Genomic DNA, 25025 nt, shown 5'->3' on the forward strand with positions numbered 1-25025 from the left:
TATACCAGCCTCAGACTAGGCCATCTCTATACCAGCCTCAGACTAGGCTACCTCTATACCAGCCTCAGACTAGGCCATCTCTATACCAGCCTCAGACTAGGCTACCTTTATACCAGCCTCAGCCTAGGCTACTCCTATACCAGCCTCAGACTAGGCTACCCCTATACCAGCCTCAGACTAGGCTACCTCTATACCAGTCTCAGACTAGGCTACCTCTATACCAGCCTCAGACTAGGCTACCTCTATACCAGCCTCAGACTAGGCTACCTCTATACCAGCCTCAGACTAGGCTACTCCTATACCAGCCTCAGACTAGGCACCTCTATACCAGCCTCAGCTTCGGCTACCTCTATACCAGCCTCAGACTAGGCTACTCCTATACCAGCCTCAGAGTAGGCTACTCCTATACCAGCCTCAGAGTAGGCACCTCTATGCCAGCCTCAGACTAGGCTACTTCTATACCAGCCTCAGACTAAGCTACTCATATACCAGCCTCAGACTAGGCCACCTCTATACCAGCCTCAGACTAGGCCACCTCTATATCAGCCTCAGACTAGGCTCCTCCTATACCAGCCTCAGACTAGGCCACCTCTATACCAGCATCAGACTAGGCTACCTCTATACCAGCCTCAGACTAGGCTACTCCTATACCAGCCTCAGACTAGGTCACCACTATACCAGCCTCAGACTAGGCTACCTCTATACCAGCATCAGACTAGGCTACTCCTATACCAGCCTCAGACTAGGCACCTCTATACCAGCCTCAGCTTCGGCTACCTCTATACCAGCCTCAGACTAGGCTACCTCTATACCAGCCTCAAACTAGGCTACCTTTATACCAGCCTCAGACTAGGCTACCTCTATACCAGCCTCAGACTAGGCTACCTCTATACCAGCCTCAGACTAGGCTACCTCTATACCAGCCTCAGACTAGGCTACCTCTATACCAGCCTCAGACTAGGCTACTCCTATACCAGCCTCAGACTAGGCACCTCTATACCAGCCTCAGCTTCGGCTACCTCTATACCAGCCTCAGACTAGGCTACCTCTATACCAGCCTCAGACTAGGCCATCTCTATACCAGCCTCAGACTAGGCTACCTCTATACCAGCCTCAGACTAGGCTACTCCTATACCAGCATCAGACTAGGCTACCTCTATACCAGCCTCAGACTAGGCTACCTCTATACCAGCCTCAGACTAGGCTACCTCTATACCAGCCTCAGACTAGGCTACTCCTATACCAGCCTCAGACTAGGCACCTCTATACCAGCCTCAGCTTCGGCTACCTCTATACCAGCCTCAGACTAGGCTATCTCTATACCAGCCTCAGACTAGGCCATCTCTATACCAGCCTCAGACTAGGCCATCTCTATACCAGCCTCAGACTAGGCTACCTCTATACCAGCCTCAGACTAGGCTACTCCTATACCAGCATCAGACTAGGCTACCTTTATACCAGCCTCAGCCTAGGCTACTCCTATACCAGCCTCAGACTAGGCTACCCCTATACCAGCCTCAGACTAGGCTACCTCTATACAAGTCTCAGACTAGGCTACCTCTATACCAGTCTCAGACTAGGCTACCTCTATACCAGCCTCAGACTAGGCTACCTCTATACCAGCCTCAGACTAGGCCACCTTTATACCAGCCTCAGACTAGGCTACCTCTGTTCTAGCCCTTAGACTAGGCCACCTCTATACCAGCCTCAGACTAGGCCACCTCTATACCAGTCTCAGACTAGGCTACCTCTATACCAGCCTCAGACTAGGCCATCTCCATACCAGCCTCAGACTAGGCTGCCTCTATACCAGCCTCAGACTAGGCCACCTTTATACCAGCCTCAGACTAGGCTACCTCTGTTCTAGCCCTTAGACTAGGCCAGCTCCCTTGAAGCCTAAGCCTAGGTCAGTCCTATTTCCAGCTTCAGTGTAGGGAAGCGCCAGTCTAGGCCATCCTCATTCCAGCCTCAGCCTAGGCCAAAAGCATTCCAGCCTCAGCCTAGGCCAACAGTATCCCAGCCTCAGCCTAGGCCAGTCCAATTCCAGCCTCAGCATAGGCCAGCCCTGTTTCAGCCTCAGCCTAGGCCAGTTCATTTTCAGCCTCAGCCTAGGCCAGTCCAATTCCAGCCTCAGCCTAGGCCAGCCCCATTCCAGCCTCAGTCTAGCCCAGCCCCATTCCAGCCTCAGTCTAGTCCAGCCCCATTCCAGCCTCAGCCTAGGCCAGCCCAATTCCAGCCTCAGTATAGGCCAGCCCTATTCCAGCCTCCGCCTAGGCCAGCCCTATTCCCACCTCAGCCTAGGCCAGCCCAATTCCAGCCTTATCCTAGACCAACAGTATTCCAGCCTCAGCCTGGGCCAGCCCTATGCCAGCCTCAGCCTAGGCTAACCCCATTCCCGCCTCAGCCTAGGCCAGCCCCATTCCAGCCTCAGCCTAGGCCAGCCCCATTCCAGCCTCAGTCTAGCCCAGCCCCATTCCAGCCTCAGTCTAGTCCAGCCCCATTCCAGCCTCAGCCTAGGCCAGCCCCATTCCAGCCTCAGTCTAGTCCAGCCCCATTCCAGCCTCAGCATAGGCCAGCCCCATTCCAGCCTCAGCATAGGCCAGCCCTATTCCCGCCTCAGTCTAGGCCAGCCCCATTCCAGCCTCAGCCTAGGCCAGCCCCATTCCAGCCTCAGCCTAGGCCAGCCCCATTCCAGTCTCAGCCTAGGCCAGCCCCATTCCAGCCTCAGTCTAGCCCAGCCCCATTCCAGCCTCAGTCTAGTCCAGCCCCATTCCAGCCTCAGCCTAGGCCAGCCCAATTCCAGCCTCAGTATAGGCCAGCCCTATTCCAGCCTCCGCCTAGGCCAGCCCTATTCCCACCTCAGCCTAGGCCAGCCCAATTCCAGCCTTATCCTAGACCAACAGTATTCCAGCCTCAGCCTGGGCCAGCCCTATGCCAGCCTCAGCCTAGGCTAACCCCATTCCAGCCTCAGCCTAGGCCAGCCCCATTCCAGCCTCAGCCTAGGCCAGCCCCATTCCAGCCTCAGCCTAGGCCAGCCCCATTCCAGCCTCAGCCTAGGCCAGCCCCATTCCAGCCTCAGCCTAGGCCAGCCCCATTCCAGTCTCAGCCTAGGCCAGCCCCATTCCAGCCTCAGCATAGGCCAGCCCTATTCCCGCCTCAGCCTAGGCCAGCCCCATTCCAGCCTCAGCCTAGGCCAGCCCCATTCCAGCCTCAGCCTAGGCCAGCCCCATTCCAGCCTCAGTCTAGTCCAGCCCCATTCCAGCCTCAGCATAGGCCAGCCCCATTCCAGCCTCAGCATAGGCCAGCCCTATTCCCGCCTCAGTCTAGGCCAGCCCCATTCCAGCCTCAGCCTAGGCCAGCCCCATTCCAGCCTCAGCCTAGGCCAGCCCCATTCCAGTCTCAGCCTAGGCCAGCCCCATTCCAGCCTCAGTCTAGCCCAGCCCCATTCCAGCCTCAGTCTAGTCCAGCCCCATTCCAGCCTCAGCCTAGGCCAGCCCAATTCCAGCCTCAGTATAGGCCAGCCCTATTCCAGCCTCCGCCTAGGCCAGCCCTATTCCCACCTCAGCCTAGGCCAGCCCAATTCCAGCCTTATCCTAGACCAACAGTATTCCAGCCTCAGCCTGGGCCAGCCCTATGCCAGCCTCAGCCTAGGCTAACCCCATTCCAGCCTCAGCCTAGGCCAGCCCCATTCCAGCCTCAGCCTAGGCCAGCCCCATTCCAGCCTCAGCCTAGGCCAGCCCCATTCCAGCCTCAGCCTAGGCCAGCCCCATTCCAGCCTCAGCCTAGGCCAGCCCCATTCCAGTCTCAGCCTAGGCCAGCCCCATTCCAGCCTCAGCATAGGCCAGCCCTATTCCCGCCTCAGCCTAGGCCAGCCCCATTCCAGCCTCAGCCTAGGCCAGCCCCATTCCAGCCTCAGCCTAGGCCAGCCCCATTCCAGTCTCAGCCTAGGCCAGCCCCATTCCAGCCTCAGCCTAGGCCAGCCCCATTCCAGCTTCAGCCTAGGCCAGCCCCATTCCAGCCTCAGCCTAGGCCAGCCCCATTCCAGTCTCAGCCTAGGCCAGCCCCATTCCAGCCTCAGCATAGGCCAGCCCTATTCCCACCTCAGCCTAGGCCAGTCCCATTCCAGCCTCATTTTAGGCCAGTCCCATTCCAGCCTCATTTTAGGCCAGCCCAATTCCAGCCTTATCCTAGGCCAGCCCGATTCCAGCCTCAGCCTAGACCAGCCCAATTCCAGCTTCATCATAGGCCTCCCTATTCCATTCTCACCCTAGGTCAGTATCATTTCAGCCTCAGCTTAGGTAGCTGTATTCCAGCCTCAGTCTAGGCCAGACTCATCCCAGCTACATAAAAAATCTATACTTCTGCCAACCAAGCCATCTGTAGATGATCAGACTGGCAGTAATAGCCCTTGGGAAATATAAGCTGCCAGTGGCTGGTTAAACCCACCAGCATCATCCTAAGGCTTAAACAAGACATTTTGTTGCTGGCATCCTCAGCCTCGCAGTGGGTACAGTGCATTAATGAACACGTTACTTCACTGTTATTTTCCAGCCATGACTTCATTGGGGAATTCACGACGAGCTACAGAGAATTATCCAGAGGACAGAGTCAATTCAGCGTATACGAGGTGAGAGTTCTGTGTGTGTAGCCATTGCTTGTCTGTAATGTCTCTGAGCTCCCCAATGACCGCAGCGATCCTCTTCTCAGCCAGCTCTCAGCTCTGCCGATACACGTGTATATGGCTGCTAGTGTTAAATGCTCCTGTCAGTTTGTACCTGGCAGAATGCGGAGGAGAATTCCATCAGTTGTTATTGGACTGAGAAATAGAAATGACGTGTTTTTTACATGTTCATTTGTATCTGTCCTTTAGAAGCTGTCAGCAGGAGAACAATACCTACAAACCTTTTGAGATACGAAAGAGGGACATTTCAAGACATGCCCTAACCACGCCCTTGCCACTCCCCTAGTCACTGATATCAGAAATAATTCAGAAGCAAAAGACAACATTTTATCATTTAGACCACACTTGTCCTATCTATCATCATTACTTCTCCTTTATTTTAACATTTTAAAATAAGAAATATATCAATTTAAATGATAGAATTAACATTTAGAGTCTGTTAAAGAGACACTGAAGCTAAAAAAAATATTATGATATAATGAATTGTAGCAAAGAAAATATTCTGATATTTTTATTTTCAGTTATACAGATTTCTTTTTATAACGTTGCATCATTCTCTAATATTTGCAGTTTACACACTACTCAGCATTTTAAATGATTTTACAGAGCAGGCTAGTGAACTTTTGAACTGTCCTCTGCAGAGAAAAAAAACAATACAGTGACTGACACTTGAGATAATAAGCTTCAGAAGACAGAGCTCTCTGTGACTTTGAAAGTCGTGGAGCTCAATAGCTCTTTTGCATAGATAACAACTGGAGTTTCTTAACTCTTCCTGTACAGGAAACAATATTAGAGTTATGTCTCTGCAACTAATGCTTTGTTTCTTAGCTGTACTACACATACAGATCATTATATCATATATTTTTTTTCACTTCAGTGTCTCTTAACCTTCCTGGCGGTAACCCCGAAGCCGCGCAGGAGGTTTTCTCAGGCCCTGCTCGGCCGATTTACTTAATTTTTTTTTTTGCTGGACGCAGCTAGCACTTTGCTAGCTGCGCCAGCACACCGATCGCCGCCACCCCGCGCCCGATCGCCGCTATCCGTTGCGGCGCGCACCCCCCCCCCCAGACCCCGTGCACTGCCTGGCCAATCAGTGCTAGGCAGCGCCGAGGGGTGGATCGGGACTCCCAATGACGTCACGACGTCGCTGACGTCGGTGATGTCATCCCGCCCTGTCGCCATGGCGACGGGGGAAGCCCTCGAGGAAATCCCGTTCTTTGAACGGGATTTCCTGATCGGATATCGCCGAAGGCGATCGAAGCGGGCGGGGGGATGCCGCTGAGCAGCGGCTATCATGTAGCGAGCCCTGGGCTCGCTACATGATATAAAAAAAAAAAAAACTGCTGCGCTCCCTCCTGGCGGAATTTTTCATACCGCCAGGAGGGTTAAAGAGGACTTGAGGTCTAATTCACAGAGCCTATCAATTGCAGGCTCTGTGTGAATGAGCAGGGATAGGGGGAGTACAAAGGTAAATACGTGCTTGTCCTGACATCTTCAAGGAACAGGTGATGCTCCGCCCCCCTCTTCGGCAGTGTGGCAGTTGCCATGTTTCCGAAGACTGGCAAAGGTCTTTGGGAACCTCTGTCTGCATGGCCTCGGCCCACCCCCAGCTCGGCAGCCCCCAATCAGGCCACGGCTGCCAAGCTAGGGGCAGGCCGTGGCCACGCAGGTGGGCGTGCACAGAGCCGTGGCGACGCTTTGAAAAAAATCATCGGGGCTCGTTCTGAGGGGGAGGCGGAGCGATCATCTGCCTGGAGGGACATCAGGACAGGTGAGCTGACAAAGCTGAAGGATCAAATTACAGTGGTGATCAGTCACAGATGAGGAGGAATTAAACAGGCTAAACTCTCTAAATACATACAGGGTGCATTTCTCTATGTTTCCCTTCTGTCCTGCGCAAGAGTTCCACTTTAAAGCAGACCTGAACTCAGAACTTCCTCTCTGCGCTAAAAGATAAACAACAGCATAATAACCTTTACAGAAAAAAAAACATATCCTTGTTACAGCTTATAGAGCTCCTTCAAAGATGCTGCAGTGTAGTTACTTCCTGGTGTGCTGGGAGCACAGAAAGGGTTAAACTCCTGCATTTACATTTTAGCTCTCAACTCGACAGACAGCTGGGAGCTCAAATTACACTAGCTAAGTACTTACTGAGAAGGGAGAATAAGACAGGCTGTTCTCTATAAACACACACACACGGGGGACCAGGTGGATTTATCGGTGTTCTCCTTCTCTCTAGTACAAGAGTTCAGGTCCACCTTAAGAAAACTCTCTAGTTTAAAGCCAATGTAAATCGAACTAAAAATAAACAAACAGATACTCGCCTATGGAGAGGGAAGGCTCTGGGTCCTATAGAACCTTCCCACTCATCTCACATTCCCCTTGTTCCAGTGCTGTCACCTCGTTGGAAACTGCCGCCGTGGGGGGCTTTGGAAGTGTTCGGGAACCCGAGTGCTCCTGAAGACGTGGCAGCTCTGTACTGCGCATGCGTGAGTGCGTAAGAGAGCGAGCTAGCGCAGGTGCAGTACAGACCTGATTGTCTTCCTCTGGAGCAATCAGCCGAATACTGTTAAAAGAGTTAACAGCACTGGAACCAGGGACCGTAAGAGGAATGGGAAGGTTCTATAGGACCCAAAGCGTTCCCTCTCTATAGGTGAGTATGTGTTTTGTTTTGTAACTGTCAGGCATAAAATCAAAAATCATTTCTTTATTTTTATCTGGTAAAAGTAATAAGGATGCTAACCAGGCAATCCAAAAGTTAAAATCTCTATTAGTTTTCTTGTTGATAAATGATCGTTCCCCAGTTTACCTGACTCTTATTTGGTACACACACAATTTGGTACACAAAAAGGAAGTTGCAGGGCATGCTGGGTTGTCCTTTTTTGCTTCTGTACTTCCCCTCAGACTCAACTAATGCAGCCTGATTGGCTGAAGCCTCTTTCCCTCCTGTTTTCTCCTCCCACACCTCTGTTCCTCTCTGATTGGCCAATATTTCTCATGCTGAGACAATGCACTTTCTATAGTGAAGGGCGGACTATGCATACACAATCAGGCAGAGGAGAGTAAGGGAGGAAATTAAATCAGAACTGGCTTCAAAATAGCCACGCTTGAAATGGGAAATGCCAAGAAGGATTTTCTCGTTTTTTACTGTAGAAAAATCACTAAAATAAAAACGTGGACAGTGTAATACATGTTATGTAAGTAGAGCAAGTATTTATCTATTTATATATGTGGTGTTTTTTCTGAGATAGTATGGCTGACAGCTCCTCTTTAACAACATTCCAAAGACAACTGGTGGTCTAGGGCTGTCAGTGCATGCTGGGACTTGTAGTTCCCCGCAGCTAGAGAAGGTAAAGACTCCTCTGGGACTGCTTGACATTGCTGGTGATATTGACGCGGGCTGCGAGCTCTGGGTACCGATGGATGTACTTATCGGAAGGTTTAATCTGAGCAAAGTGACAGATGAGAGGATTAATCAGCTCAGTAACTCATTACTTTCAGTTAGTACAGAGGTTTGTGCAGTGAAGCTAAACGTATTATCCGCGTCTCATCCTCCCCGGCGACCGTCTCCATGAGATTCCGCGCCGGAAAGTCACTCGGAGAATTCCTCTGTGCTTCATTTCGGGTTGTTGTGGTTGGCACTAACTACGGATGAAATAACTCTTCTGTGCGGATAACATCTTCTTTTATCCAGCGCAGGCTGTACTCATCTCCAGTTTCCTATTTAAACCTGAAGAGAAAATAAACTTCTGAGATTATGAATTGTATGTGTATTACAGTTGAGAAATAGAACATTAGTAGCAAAGAAAAAGTCTTATAATGGCCTCAATTCACTAAGATCATGCTGGAGATAAATTGCCACCACACAGTGAGAGAGTTATCTTATCTCTCCATTGCTTAATGCCTAGTACACACTAGCAATTTTGATGGATCAATCATTGGTCAATTTTACCACCTCCATGTAGTATGACCATTTACCTATATAATCTGCATAGAATTGAAAATCTGTTTGGCCCTCATACTACATGGAGGTGGTAAAATTGACCAATGATTGATCCATCAAAATTGCTAGTGTGTACTAGGCATAAGTTACCTCCTCTGTAGTTAAGTTACCTCACCTGTAGTTAGTTTCACATGCAGTTAATTAACAGCCTGTCTTTAACTTTAGAATTTTGGAGTTATTTTAAGGAATGAAGAGTTAACTTAAAGACAGAAGAGTTAACTTTAGGTTTGCCTGAGGTAAAATGTTTCCTGAATACGACATGCCTTATCACCATGGTAACAACTCTAGAAACATTATTAAAGACAGGAGATAAGCTCAGTGAATTGAGGCCATTGTTTTTCAGTACAGGAAGAGTTACAAAAACTTCAATCTATGCAAAAGAGCTTATCTGAGCTATTTGACCCACTGGGAGGAATACAGTCCTGTTTTCTGATGCACTTAAACAGCCAAGAAACAGTGAGAGACAGGTTGAGATAAGGTTTTACTGCAGGGAATTTCAAAGGGTCATTATTTCTCCTAGGTGATATTTTCACCCCTTGTCAATAAAATACATTTTAAATCCCCAGCAAGCAAGAAAATATGCAATAATCTTGATAATACTTTTTTTATACTACATTTTAGTACTTTTTCAATTGCAAATTGGTGAAAAGCTTTTTTAAACAGAAGATCAAAAATTATCGCCTGGGAGAAATCTCAAGAGAAAAACTTAATTGCAAATGGGCTAGTCCAGGCATGAGCAAACTTGGCCCTCCAGCTGTTAAGAAACTACAAGTCCCACAATGCATTGCAGGAGTCTGACAGCCACAGTCATGACTCATAAAGGCAAATGCATTGTGGGACTTGCAGTTCCGTAACAGCTGGAGGGCCGAGTTTGCCCATGCCTGGGCTAGAGTGTGGTTTTAAAACTGCAACTGTAGCAGTATGATGCAATGTTATAAAAAGCTATGTAACTAAAAATAAAAAATAATGAGACTCTTTTCTTTACTACTAATGTTCTATTCATTATCTGTACTACACATACAATTCATTATATCATACGTTTTGGGGTTTTCTGTTTTTGTTTTCTTTGTTTTTTTGCTTCAGGTTTAAAGCAAACCTTTAGAGGGAGGAATGGGGAATGTAGAGAAACTTTCCGGTGTTGGTTTAGGCGCTAATAGGCAATGCCACCAAGCAGAATTCGGGAATACTTCCACATCAGTGTTTCATTTGTGGACAGACATTCAGCGGTTGTACAGCCGAAAGCCAGTTGTTGCTGGTGACAGAACATAAATCGAGCGCTGGCGTTTCCTTAAAGCGGAACTGAAGACTACCTAAAAAAAAGAGTTTCACTTACCTGGGGCATCTGCCAGCCCCCTGCAGCCGACCTGTGCCCTCACCGGTCCTGAACGATCCTCCGTTCCCGCGCCGCGGCTCACTTTCACTTCACGCAGTGGAAGCCAACTTCTAAGTCGACGTCCACTGCGCCCAGGCCACGCGAATCCTCGTACGTGTTCCGTAGCCAGGAGCGTCCTGCGCAGGTGCAGTATGGGAAAATCTCTATTGCGCCTGTGCAGTATGCTCCCGGCGATGGGAGCGTGCATGAGGGCGAGTGCGGCCAGGGACGCACAGGCGCAGTGGACACCCAAAGCGCTAAGTGAGAGTGAGCCGCGGCGGGGGAACGGAGGATCGTTTTGAAACGGCATGGGCACAGGTCGGCTGCAGGGGGCTGGCAGAAGCCCCAGGTAAGTGAGACTCATTTTTTTCAGGTAGTTTTTAGTTCCGCTTTAAGGGTCCCGCTAACGGTTCAGTTTTCAGCGAGGAATCGCCCGAGCGATCAGATGAATGTGTTCGGAAATAAAATGTTGTGATTATTATTTTATCCTCAACATATCTGTATTCCCTGTCCAACCGATTATAAAAAAACGTTTTTCCAATCGACTAAATTGTCATCGAAAGAATAAAGATGGTAGTAAAACTACAAAGGGGCTGATTTGTCTAGACAGGCGCAAAGTGAACAACAGTGGAGCAGCTGCTCAAAGCCACTAATCCCAATAATTATTTCTAAAGGACCTCTATCACGAAAACGTGTAACATACCGTACATGTGTATGAATACATATACAATCTACATTTGATTCAGAATAAAATGTACTAAAATGCACTATAAATGTCTTTTTTCTTGTGTTGCTATTACTCACAGTTGTAATAAAAATCTGCCATCTCCTCATGGGGGATTCTCTGGCTTTTCTTTATTTTCAAATGCAATTACTGATCTGCACTTGCTCTGTCCAACTGCCAAAACAGCACTCAAGGGATTAGGGAGGCCAGCCAGCCGGCATCTCTGTATACACCCTTTCCAGGAAGTGCTTTTGTAAAGAATAAATGAAATATTGAGAATTTCCCCATGAGGAGATGGATTTTTAAGTGTTTTTAATCATGTGTTTTCTGTGGCTCAATAAAGATTGATTGTTTATATATTTTCCATGGTTGTGCAGCGTATATGTACAGGTTGCTTTCCTCTTCTATTTATTTCTGATTTGATTTTCCTGTACTTGCACGCCTTGACATCTTGTAGTGCAGATGTTGTTCCTTAAGTACACCATGGCCTCGATTCACAAAGCGGTGATAACCCAGTTATCACGCCTAAAAGACTTTAGGCGTGATGACCTTTTCACCACTGAGTTATCACCGCTTTTTCCTGCTCTTCGCGCGAAGTTACCGCGCGTTCGCGCGTGAGAGCGCGCGCAAAGTCCCATAGGGTTTAATGGGAGCTTCGCGCGAAGCGTCGGGTGCTGCGCGCGCACTTACGCGCGTACGCGCGGTAACTTCGCGCGAGTTTCTTCTTATCACGCCTAAAGTGAGTTTAGGCGTGATAAGGGGCTTTTCACTGGCGTGCAAACACTTTGCACCGCTTTGTGAATCAAGCCCCATGGGTTCGATTCACAAAGCGGTGCTAACCCAGTTAGAGACTTTAGGCGTGATAACCATTGCACCACACTGGTGAAAAGCCAGTTTAGGTGTGATAATTTTAGGCATGCTAAGTTTAGATAAGTGTAGATAGCGTGCAAAGTCCCGCACGCAAAGCAGCGCCATTAAACTCTATGCGAAGCGCACCAGACTTTGCTAGCGCAAAACTTTTGATCAGCTGTGCACTGCGGTGCTAACGCAGTTGGTGCTTAAACTTATCATGCCTAAACTTATCACACCTAAACTTATCACACCTACATTTATCATGCCTAAACTGAGTTTAGGCATGATAAAGGGCTTTTCACCAGCGTGCTAACTGTTAGCACCGCTTTGTGAATCAGGCCCCATGAGGAGATGAACGTATCCAAAGCCTGTCAGATTTCCCTACCTACTGTAGGTGACAGCTTCATAGGAGAAAAGTAATGTATAGTGCTCGATTCACAAAGCGGTGATAACCCAGTTAAAGACTTTAGGCGTGATAACCATTTTTATCATGCCTAAACTCAGTTTAGGCATGATAAGTTTAGGCATGATAAGTTTAGGCATGATAAGTTTAGATCGCGCGCAAAGTCCCGCACGCAAAGCAGCGCCATTAAACTCTATGCAAAGTGCACCAAAGCGCAAAACTTTTGATCAGCTCTGCACTGCGGTGCTAACCCAGTTGGTGCTTAAAATTATCACGCCTAAAAACTTATCACACCTAAACTTATCATGTCTAAACTTATCACACCTAAACTTATCACACCTAAACTTATCATGCCTAAACAGAGTTTAGGCGTGATAAAGGGCTTTTCACTAACGTGCTAACTGTTAGCACCGCTTTGTGAATCAGGCCCATAGTGTATTCTACTCTGGGAGAGAGATACTCCTTACTGCATATGACATGTTTTTTAAAATTCTACAATTTTAACCGATAGTGGTTCTTTAACAGCTGAAGCCTGATTGGCTGCTCTGGGCAGCTGCCCCACCCCTGCTCCCGTTTCCTTTGCTCTCATCTCGATAAATCACCCCCAGCAGACAGAAGTCAGCCACTAGCTTCCCATTTATGCATGTAATGTAATACTTGTAGTGATATCATTGCTCATATTCCTTATTGTGCAGCTGCCTCTATCAGTACGCGGGCGGCGAGCGCTTAGCATTAGTTTGGATGAGTCACCGCGCTCCCTTCGCCCGCCGCCGCCGCAGCCATTATTCTGCAGCGCTGCTCTACATGTGTCACTTTAATTGTGACGGTGGGTCCAGAGGTCTGGCGGGATGCGGCCGCGGTTTTCGGTGATGAATGGGCGAGGAGCTCGGCTAATGAAGATGAATGCCGCCGAGGTGGCAGCAACAGGAGGGGCATCCTTGACATGTCATTCCTCTTTCTTTAGGTATTAAATCCGAAAAAGAAGTGCAAAAAGAAGAAATACATCAATTCCGGGACGGTGAGTGAGTTTCTAATGGACTCCAGCTATGTCTTTGCTAAAAACGATGACCTTTAGCAAATTACTGTGCTTCCCCCGCACTGCGCCGCAGGGCCGCTTGTCTTGTTTGGGTATCCGTTGGGAAACAAACTGGATGTTCCGCACTAAAAGCAAAACTTGCCGAAAACCCAGGCAACACGAGCAGAGCATAAGTACAGGAGAACTTTGGCTCTGCACACCCCTGTTGGTAGTCATTTCAGATGAGATCTGGATCAGGAGCGTTGCCAATTCTTCCGTTACCCTAATAAAATATGTAAACCTTTTTGTGGCCAGGTACCCCCAGGTTCACACTATGTTTGTTTTGTAATTAGAGGTTAGGGTCTCTTCCATGGAGTATGGCCTCATCGCGGTGGAAGGGTCCAGTACGGAACACTCAGCATGCAAACTGTTTTTGGAAGCTAACATCCTCCATTATGTTAATTTTGGTGCATCTGTTTTGAATGCAACAGGAACAAAAAGGATGTATGGAAACCGCTCACTCCGTTTCAGGACAGTGCCAGGACCAGGACAGCCAATCCAAAAACAAATGTCAAACAAGGTAGCTACGATTAAGAACTAGTTAGGTTCGAAACATGTCAGTTGTATGATATGACTTTGGATGCGTCCATAATAAAATAATTCATTTTTTGTGGACACTGTGCGGACCCTCCCTTGTTTGACATTTGTTTTGAATGCAAGTCGTGTTCCCTGCATATAATTAGGCTCAGTACCTCTATGCTGCTAGTCATTCGGATGCTGCCTGTCTTGGGAAGCGCTGCCACTTCTCTTGGTTACATTGTGAAAACGTGTTGTCATTGAAAACTGCATGTGAAAATGATCTGCACTTCCAGCGGTACAGGCTGCTGACATCAAAGAAAGGATTAATATGATATAGGGCCCTAGGCAAGGTAGCATAGTTGTCTCCCGCTGCTGGCCACCTTCTTTTGTGAGGTAAGATGAGGAATGGGGATCAGAAATGATGGCAGTCAGGCCCCTGAACACCTAGAAGGCCCTTGGCACCTGCCTCACAGGCCTTTTGGATTTGTCCGGCTCTGGCTAAAGTCAGAGTTAAAACACACCTAAAAGTATATGGGCAATTATAACATAAACGTGACATCTGCCCAGCATTCCTCCTTAATAATGTATTATCTGATGTCCCCCCTGAAGAAATCTGAGACCCCCAGGATGTTATTTATAATTATTATTGATTTATAAAGCGCCAACATATTCTGTGGTGCTGTACAAAGTAGGAAAACAACAAGGGCTACATAATGATACAGACAATGATATACATCAAATATGGGCACTTGTACAAAATACAGAACTGATGATGACAATGACAGATGTAATATGATGAATAAAATGTATAAAAGAGCGCAAGCTATGAAATGAATTACAAATTCCAAGACACCAAAGGGTGAGAGAGCACTGCCCTTGCAAGCTTACAATCTAAAGGAATGGCGTAAGACAGAGATATGGAGGCTGCCATATTTATTTCCTTCCAAACAACACCATTACTTTATGCGTCACATTAGCGTAAGGGCTCGTTTCCATTTGCGAATGGGAGCCGATGCGGCTACACATCACTTACGCTCCCGTTCACGTCATTTCTGCGAATGCGGAAGTGTATTGGAGGAGACGGCGGGCGGGAGAGGGGAGGGCGAGAACCTGCAGCATGCAGCAGATTCCCGGATCGCTCCACTCTGCTTAACCACCCTGTTTTTTTTTTACCTAATTTTCTTTTTTAATCATGTAGCTAGCCTAGCGCTAGCTACATGATTCCCCCCTCCCTCCCACCCTTCCGATCGCCGACGGCGATCATGCCCATCAGGAAATCCCGTTCTGAACGGGATTTCCTTCAGGGCTTCCCCCGTCGCCATGGCGGCGAACGGAATGACGTCATCGACGTCGTGACTTCACAAGGAGTCCCGATCCACCCCTCAGCGTTGCCTGGCACTGATTGGCCAGGCTGCGCACGGGGTCTGAGGGGGGGGGGCGGCGGGGATCGGCCGTGAGCAGCGGCGATCGGAGAAACACGCAGCTAGCAAAGTGGTAGTTGCGTGTTTCAAAAAATAAAATTATTCAAATCGGCCCACCAGGGCCTGAGCGGTGCCCTCCGGCGTTACTGGACGAGCTCAGCTCGTCCAGAACGCTAAGGAGGTTAAAGAGACTCTGAAGCGAATTCTCTTTTTTTAACTTGTATTCATTTTAAGCACCATAAGCCCTGCTAAACCACCGCTATCCGGCGGCAAAACGAGGGGTTTATACCCTCCAAATCCCCCTTGCAAAATCCACGACTTTCTTGGTCGTGGATTTTGCTGCGCATGGAGGCAGAGCGTTGAGCTACCGCTCTTCCTCCATGCGCGTCAATCGCCGTGCGGATCTCCGCCTCTCCCCGCCCCTCTCAGTGAAGGGAGATTAAGAGGGGCGGGGAGAGGCGGCGATCAGCCGGGATTAACGCGCGAAGAGGCAGAGCTACTGCAGAAAGCTCTGCCTCTATGAAGAAGCGCTCCCCAGACTGGCCCTAACTCCCCATGTTTATGGTTCCATCATGTTTGTCGGTTGTGAGATCGCACGCCATTACTGCCGCGCACCCAATCAATGTTCGATCAATACATACGACCAATTTTGGCCTGAAATTGGCTGATTCCTTAATCAGACATGCTTGTTGCAAAACCACCTTTCATCAGATTCAATAATAATCATCGAGTCAGGTGGTCGATCGGCAGAAAAATTGCCAGATGTATGGCCACCTTTAGTCAGATATCTGTTATCCACATATCAGGTCTGATGGGTGCTAATGGTGATCTATTTCCTGTCAGGACCCGGATCACAGATCGTCAGGCTTGATGTACAGATCACAGATCACAGCTATGGGATTAATCTAGTCAACAGGGGACACAGTGAGAGCTTTACAGAGAGAGGCAGGTGAACCTATAAGATCAGCAGGTAGATTCTCAGCAACGGATCAGTGAATAATGGCGCACAGCGCCTATACATAAAAATGGCGCCGCATTAAAAAGATACGCTTATCGCTATTTATCGTTAGTACTGCATAATAATGGCGCACAGGATAAAAAGAAGAAAAGCGGCACACAGTAACGTTATTTATCAATAGCGCCGCTCATATGCCAAACAGCAGACGTTATTGCGCACAGTAACGTTATTTATCAATAACTCCCTACATAAGCCAAACTGCAGATGTTATTTAACTGCAAAACGGTGAATGGATTTAATGTAACACTGTGAAAGTTAGGGTTAGGCACCACCAGGGGGGTGGTTAGGGTTAGGCACCACCAGGGGGGTGGTTAGGGTTAGGCACCACCAGGGGGGTGGTTAGGGTTGGGCACCACCAGGGGGGTGGTTAGAGTTAGGCACCACCAGGGGGGTGGTTAGGGTTGGGCACCACCAGGGGGGTGGTTAGGGTTGGGCACCACCAGGGGGGTGGTTAGAGTTAGGCACCACCAGGGGGGTGGTTAGAGTTAGGCACCACCAGGGGGGGTGGTTACGGTTAGGCACTACCAGGGGGGTGGTTAGGGTTAGGCACCACCAGGGAGGTGATTAGGGTTAGGCACCACCAGGGGGTGGTTAGGGTTAGGCACCACCAGGGGGGTGGTTAGGGTTAGGCAACACCAGGGGGGTGGTTAGGGTTAGGCACCACCAGGGGGGTGGTTAGAGTTAGGCACCACCAGGGGGGTGGTTAGAGTTAGGCACCACCAGGGAGGTGGTTAGGGTTAGGCACCACCAGGGGGGTGGTTAGAGTTAGGCACCACCAGGGGGGTGGTTAGGGTTAGGCACCACCAGGGGCGTGGTTAGGGTTAGGCACCACCAGGGAGGTAATTAGGGTTAGGCACCACCCGGGGGTGTTTAAGGTTAGGCACCACCAGGGGTTGGTTAGGGTTAGGCACCACCAGGGGGGTGGTTAGGGTTAGGCACCACCAGGGGGGTGGTTAGGGTTAGGCACCACCAGGGAGGTGGTTAGGGTTAGGCACCACCAGGGGGCTGGTTAGGGTTAGGCACCACCAGGGGGCTGGTTAGGGTTAGGCTCCACCAGCGGGGTGGTTAGGGTTAGGCACCACCAGCGGGGTGGTTAGGGTTAGGCACCACCAGGGGGGGGGGGGTTAGGGGTTAGGGATAGGTACAGAGAGGGTTCTGTGTGTTAACGCTAAATAACAATAAGGCTTTAACGTTAAAATAGTGATAAGGCTTTAACGTTAAATAGCGATAAGCGTCAAATGGATTAGCGGCAACACCGTGCGCCATTGTTCGCAGGCGCCATTTTCAGATGGACCCTCTCAGCAATGCTGCTTTATGCCTAGTGCACCATGCAATTTTCGAATCGATTATTTCCAACAGGTCCGATCTGATTTCTGATTGTTTTTCTGATTGATTTTGTGTAGAAATGATCGGAAAATTGGTCGGAAATTAGATCGAAAGTGTCCGAAATACTCCGTTTGACCCGTCTATCTGACCGGAAATTGCATGGTGTGTACCAGGCATGACAGTGTGATGCTAGGTACACACATTGCGTTCTTGCTGTCAGTATATAGTTACATAGTTACATAGTTATTTTGGTTGAAAAAAGACATACGTCCATCGAGTTCAACCAGTGCAAAGTACAACACCAGCCTGCTCCCTCACATATCCCTGTTGATCCAGAGGAAGGCGAAAAAACCCTTACAAGGCATGGTCCAATTAGCCCCTAAAGGGAAAAATTCCTTCCCGACTCCAGATGGCAATCAGATAAAATCCCTGGATCAACATCATTAGGCATTACCTAGTAATTGTAGCCATGGATGTCTTTCAACGCAAGGAAAGCATCTAAGCCCCCTTTAAATGCAGGTATAGAGTTTGCCATAACGACTTCCTGTGGCAATGCATTCCACATCTTAATCACTCTTACTGTAAAGAACCCTTTCCTAAATAAATGGCTAAAACGTTTTTCCTCCATGCGCAGATCATGTCCTCTAGTAGATGCGTTCGATTGATTATTTCCTTCATGTCGGATATTACTTTTGATAGTTTTACCACTCGATTTCTCATAGAAGTGAATGGAAATTTATAAGAATCGATGCGGACATCGAGCGGAAAAACGAATCAAAAATTGATTGAACGGTAAATTGAACAAAAAAACGCATCGTGTGTAACCAGCATAAAACCTAAAGCTGATATAACCCTGGTATATGCAGGTCTGTAAAAATAGGGAGTGCGCGTCTGTATGATTGGGGGGAGGAGGGCCTAAAGGTGGCCACACACCATACAATTTTTAAAATATCTATTCAATTTAAGAATTGCAATAAATGTTTCTGACTAATTGTAACATTTAAAAAATATGACCAATGTACCACACACCTATGTTAAATTTTGTCCCCAATTATGATAAAAGTGATTGGAAAATCAGAGAAAATTCTAGGGCGTGTATATTAACCTCCTTGGCGGTATGAAAAATACCGCCAGGAGGGAGCGCAGCAGTTTTTTAAAAAAAATTTTTTTTTTTAATCATGTAGCGAGCCGAGGGCTCGCTACATGATAGCCGCTGCTGAGCGGCACCCCCCCGCCCGCTTCGATCGCCTTCGGCGATCTCCGATCAGGAAATCCCGTTCATAGAACGGGATTTCCTGGAGGGCTTCCCCCGTCGCCATGGCGACGGGGCGGGATGACGTCACCGACGTCACTGACGTCGGGACGGCATTGGGAGTCCCGGGCCACCCCTCGGCGCTGCCTGGCACTGATTGGCCAGGCAGCGCTGGGGTCTGGAGGGGGGGGGGGCCCGCGCCGCAGCAGATAGCGGCGATCGGGCAGGGGCCGGCGGCGATCAGAGTGCTGGCGCAGCTAGCAAAGTGCTAGCTGCGTCCAGCAAAAAAAAAATTATTAAAATCGGCCCAGCAGGGCCTGAGCGGCACCCTCCGGCGGCTTACCCCGTGTCACACACGGGGTTACCGCCAAGGAGGTTAATAAATTGACAATCTAAAGGTTGCCACACACTATACAATAAAATGATCCGATTTTACAGCAATTCGATAAAAACGATCGGATCTCCTGAAAAAATCGAAAGCTTTTTTTTTCATTCGACTGAAAAATCAGATCGGATTTCCCGTTTTCTTCAATTTTTATCGATCCGGAATGCCAGATATTTTTCTTCAATCCTTCTAAAGATTGTATGGTGTGTGTCAATTTAATATACACACCCTAGCAATTTTGTAAGAGTTTCCAATCATTTTTATCATAATTGAGGAAAAATTGAAGATACGTGTGTGGTACATTGGTCATATTTTTGAAATGTTACAATCAGTCAGAAAAATTGATTGCAATTCTTAAATTGAACAGATATTTTAAAAAATTGTATGGTGTGTGGCTACCTTTAGACACACCATACAATCTTTAGAAAGATTGAAGAAAAATATCTGGCATTCCAGTTCGATAAAAATCGAAAAAAAACAGGAAATCCGATCAGATTTTTCAGTCGAATGAAAAAAAAGCTTTTGATTTTTTCAGGAGATCCGATCGTTTTTATCGCATTGCCGTAAAATCGGATCATTTTATTGTATCGTGTGTGGCCACCTTTAGAACTATTCAGAAGTCGGAATTGGTAATGATAAGCGCACTTAACGTTTAAATTAGAGAGCGTAGAGCTCTTAAGCAGTCTGTAGTTTAGTGGAGCCAATTATTGGAAGCGTCAGAAGTGGAAGGGGAAAGGCCAAGCTTGACTTTTAAGGGAAAGGTCAAAAATTACATTTTATTAAAGAAAAAAAAAGTATATCGTAAAATGTATATCTAGGACTAATCCTCTGCACATGCAGCTCTCACTACCAATAACCTCTAATGATGTCTTTCTCTGTTGTCACATCGCTATTGTTGGGGTGACTTGTAGTTCTGCCCCCCATGCACACAGCTGTCATTGCAAACAGCCACGCCCTCTCCATAGAGCTGAACACACTGATAGCCAGACAGCACGTCTGACCAGCAAGGGTTCTACATTCTAAGGGCCCATTCACACTTGTGCGTTTTCAGAGCGATTTCAGCTTTGCTGAAAATCGCTAGCGATTTGAAAAACGTGTGCACAATGAAAGTATATGGAAGTGTTCTCATCTAAGCGTTTAGCGATTTGCTGAAACGCAAACGCGTTGCATGCAGCGCTTTCTGAGCGATTCTGGAGCGATTAGCGATTCAATAAAAATATTTGAATTGAACTAGAAATCGCAAAATGCTAATCGCTGGAAAAACGCTCTCTATACAGTGAAAAATCGCTAGGAAAAAACGCCAGAAAAACGCTCAGCGTTTTGCATTAGCGTTGAGCGATTTCAAGTGTGAATGGGCCCTAAAGCTCTCCATGCAAGTCCTTTCTGGCCAACAGTCTGCTGAAGACAGCCTAACGCATTTACCTAGCTTGAGGGTCATGTCTGTAGGTAGTTTTGGTCTGTTGAGGTCTCCATCAGAGCCGGATCATCCACAAGGCAAACCTAGGCAGCTACCTAGGGCCTGGAGAGAGTGTAGGTCCTGGGGAAAGCTAGCCCCCCACACACACACACACACCAAACCTTACTAAAAAAAAAGCCAGGTGATCACTAGCGGATGGGACAAACTGTTATCTTGCCTAGGGTCCCATTTCATCTACATCAGTTTCTGGTCTCCAAGGTTGTGATGACATCACGTCCATCAATAACCTTCTCGTATGCACGACCCTGAAGCCCCCGTCCCCAATCTGAACTCTCTGCAAGCAGCGAGGGCTGGTGCTTCCATAGGGGCAAACTGGGCAATTGCCCCAAGGCCAGGGCGGCCATACCATGAAGCGGACTGAATTACGTTATTCAGGGCAGCAGACTGTAGGGGGCAGCATCAACTCTACACTAAGCTATTCTATTCCAGTCTCTCCCTCTTCTCTGCTACTTCTTCCTTACTTCGCCCCTTAAATATGCACTTCTCTCTACTAGCCCCACCTCCTCTCTATGTATGTGCCTTTCTGCCCTCTGGTTTGCATACCTATGAATCTGCTGCTGGGAAATTTGGGTGCAGGATACAGCCGATATACGGCTTACCCTGCACAAGTCCCGGTGGCGTTAATTACTATTCCCCCTCCAGGCCGCCATGGATAGTGGGGGAGTGATGTAATTCAGCTTCCAGCTATTGCTGGCGGACAGATTACAGTGTTTTACAAGTAACTTAAGCTCCGTCTTTTGACCTCACCCAAGTTACTCACTGACTGCTACTACAGACGTACTTCCTATTATGGCCTATGGTGGCGCCAGCTGCGCCCAAATCCCCTGTGCTGTTTCCCTGTCTTCATCCCAGCTGGCCAAATCTTCTCAGTGACCTGGCGGCATATTATGTAATAGCATGGGTGGGGTCATGGAGGAGAGGCGCCCCTGCAAGGATGACGGTGGGAACACACAGAGTAAGGGAGGGGCGCGCCAGCCGGGTCAGGTGAGTCGCTACGCTGCAGGGGATGACTGTAAAGTTAGGGGGAGGCCTGGAAGCGGCTCTTCAACCTGGGGAGAATGGCAACTAATACCATTCATGGCAAATTGGGGGGCCCCAGGTTAATTTTATCCAGTGGCCCCATTGTAACTAGAAGCGGCCCTGTTGGCAGCAGGTTGGCAAATACGGCAGAAGCATCAAAAGAACTGCTCCTTTACCTCCTACAGGCAGCAGCAGATCCCCGTTCCACTCATTTATCATTTACACTAATTGACATGATTGCTTTGGGAATCTGCATTGTTAATTTTCGGGCTTAGTTGGGCTTCCCTGACTTGTGTTGTCTTACAGGTGACGCTTCTGTCCTTCAAAGCTGAGTCGGAATACACATTTGTCGACTACATCAAAGCAGGGTGAGTTCTACAAATAGCTTCTATTGGTTAGGCTGGATAGAGGTCAGAGACCCACATCACAGCAGGGGATACATGTCAGTGACGAGCGTCACCGTTTAACCACTTAAAGTGAGCCAGAGACGAAGTACCCTCGTGTATTTTACCAAAAATATCAGTGGGAACATTAGAGAAAACACCTACCCTGCTCTCTGTTTCATTCTTCTCTGTTTAGCCTGCTTCTTATCAGCCCTGACTGAGCATTCAGGGGTTAAGGGGAAATTGTAAGGTAGATAAATAGTTATATATCACTTATTACGGCTAATTTCCTAATATCTATTTTTCTGCTTTAATATATTGCTGAAAAGAGGCATTTTGGCTCCAGAATGTCAAGGACTGAGTTTAGATCGTTGTTAGGAAGGTGTACACCTCTGCTAACAATATTTTTTTCCAAAGAGAACCCATAATTCTGTGGAGGATGCTGGCTTTTTGGGCGGGGGGATAGGTTTGCCTATTATGGGGCCTACAGATTGGCAGCCCTGATCATGTTTCAGTTAAAGGACAACTGAAGTGAGAGGTATATGAAAGCTGCCATATTAATTTCCTTGTAAGCAAAACAAGTTGCCTGGCAGCCCTACTGATGTATTTCACTGCAGTAGTGTCTGAATAACACCAGATATAAGCATACAGCTAATCTCATCAGATCTGACAATAATGTCAAAAACACCTGATCTTTTGCATGCTTGTTCAGGGGCTCTGGCTAAAGTATTAGAGGCACAGGATCAACAGGATAGCCAGGCAATAGGTATTGCTTAAAAGGAAGTAAATATGGCAGCATCCATATACCTCTCACTTCAGATGATCTCTTAAGGCTCATACACACATCAGATAAAAGTCTTTGGAAAATGAAAGATCACAGACCAATTTTACCCCCTTCCATATAGTATGAGAGCCATACCTACACCGTCTATTCTATGGAGCTGAACTCCCCATCAGACAGAAATCTTTGCAAGATGCTGCACACAAACATTCACATTCAACAGATCAGTATCTGCAAAAGATCCGTTCCTGCAAAATGCATTCATAGATTATGAGATCTGCAGATCATCATACACACCTTGTTTAACAGACTGAGATCTGCAGATCAGATCCACCAAGATGGATTTTCAGATCTGCAGATGATTGTCTGATCTGCAGATGAATGTCAGTTAAACAAGGTGTGTATGAGGATCTGCAGATCTCATAGACTATGGATGCAATTTGCAGGAATGGATCTTTTGCAGGCACAGATCTTTTGCAGATACTGATCTGTTGCATGTGTACAGCATCTTTGTGTGCAGCATCTTGCAAAGATTTCTATCTGATGGGAAGTTCAGCTCCATAGAATAGCCCGGGTAGGTATAGCTCTCATACTACATGGAAGGGGGTAAAATTGGTCTGTGATCTTTCATTTTCAAAAGACTATAGTCTGATGTGTGTATGTGGCCTTACTCAGGGTGATCAATAAGATGCAAATAATTTCTCCTTACATTCAAATTTCATGTAAATGATATGCAGCTTGGATTTAGACCAATAAAACGGACAGGAAGTTATTCTGTTTTTCAGGAGGGATTTATTTTTTGAAATTGTTACAAATCGCTTGCAGCTTAAAATCTTAGTACAGCGGGATGCGAAAATTTGGGCAACCTTGTTAATCGTCATGATTTTTCTATAAAAATCTTTAGTTGTTACGATACAAAATGTCAGTTAAATATATCATATAGGAGACAGGATTTATACAGGAAAATCGTGACGATTAACAAGGTTGCCCAAACTTTCCCATCCCACTGTAGATGCTGATTTTGATTGGCTCAATTCCACATGGCGTGCAGTTTGCGGCAACAAATGACAACAGCTTAAAACATTAGCGGTCAGCTCCGCAGCAGTTGATGGCTGTCCCAGCGCAGGCGGAGGCCTCTCCAGCTGATCTCAGTGGCTCCACAGTGGCCACTTTTACGCTAGTCTATAAAAAACACCATCAGATCTGGTGATTTGTACACAGCCCTGCTTATCCCATGAGCTCCTTTAAAGCAAACCTGAAACGAAAAAAAAAAATATGTGTATGATATAATGAATTATATCTGTAGTACGGAGAATGAATAGAACATTAGTAGCAAAGAAAAGAGTCTCATGTTTTTATTTTCAGCGATATAGTTTTTTTTTTACAACATTGCATCACACTGTCACATTCGCTGTTTTAAAAACCACACTCTGTCTTTTAAAGGATACCCGAACTGACATGTGACATGATGAGATAGACGTGTGTATGTACAGTGCCTAGCACACAAATAACTATGCTGTGTTCCTTTTTTTCCTTTCTTTGTCTGAAAGAGTTAAATATCAGGTATGTAAGTGGCTGACTCAGTCCTGACTCAGACAGGAAGTGACTACAGTGTGACCCTCACTGATAAGAAAATTCCTCTTTTTATATCTTTCTTGCTCTCAGAAGCCATTTTCTGCTAGGAAAGTGTTTCATAGTTGGAATTTCTTATCAGTGAGGGTCAAACTGTAGTCACTTCCTGTCTGAGTCAGGACTGAGTCAGCCACTTACATACCTGATATTTAACTCTTTCAATCAGAGAAAGAAAAAAAAGGAACACAGCATAGTTATTTGTGTGTTGGCACTGTACATACACGTCTATCTCATCATGTCACATGTCAGTTCAGGTATCATTTAAGCTATAAAACAAAGCAGAAATAATGAACCTTACTGCAGTAAAACCTTATCTCATGCTGTCTCTCGGTGTTTCGCGGCTGTTTAACCACTTGACGACCATAGGCTTACACCCCCCTAAAGACCAGGCTATTTTTCACAATACAGGGCTGTGCAGCTTGGTCAGGTTACTGCACAGCCCTGCAACTTAGCACACACCTGATTTTTACCTCCTTTTGTTGTCCTCCTTAATAGGACACTCTGCCAGAGGTATCTGATCGCTGCTCTTTTTTCTTTCTTTTTTTTTTTTTTTTAATAAGAAAGGGGATTTTCCCTTCCTCCTTCTCCCTCCCTCCCCCCGTGCCGTCCTGTTCGCCATAGGGAGGCGATCGGCACTCGTCTCTGCCTCTCATAGGCATCAGCCTATGAGAGGGCTCCATTCGCCAGCCATTCCCGGGGGA

At 47.3% G+C, this 25025-nt stretch overlaps 1 protein-coding gene across 1 annotated transcript in view; it reads left to right on the forward strand.

The window, feature by feature from the left end:
• The window catches only part of CPNE9 (copine family member 9), a 124487-nt gene that overhangs the window by 40036 nt on the left and 59426 nt on the right, over positions 1-25025 (forward strand). Inside the window, exons 5-7 of the mRNA XM_068251485.1 lie at positions 4552-4627; positions 13000-13053; positions 21835-21896. Coding sequence (XP_068107586.1) covers positions 4552-4627; positions 13000-13053; positions 21835-21896 — 192 coding nt within the window. The remainder of the gene's footprint in view (positions 1-4551; positions 4628-12999; positions 13054-21834; positions 21897-25025) is intronic.

This window comes from Hyperolius riggenbachi, chromosome 9, assembly GCF_040937935.1.
Source record: "Hyperolius riggenbachi isolate aHypRig1 chromosome 9, aHypRig1.pri, whole genome shotgun sequence".
Taxonomy (NCBI): domain Eukaryota; kingdom Metazoa; phylum Chordata; class Amphibia; order Anura; family Hyperoliidae; genus Hyperolius; species Hyperolius riggenbachi.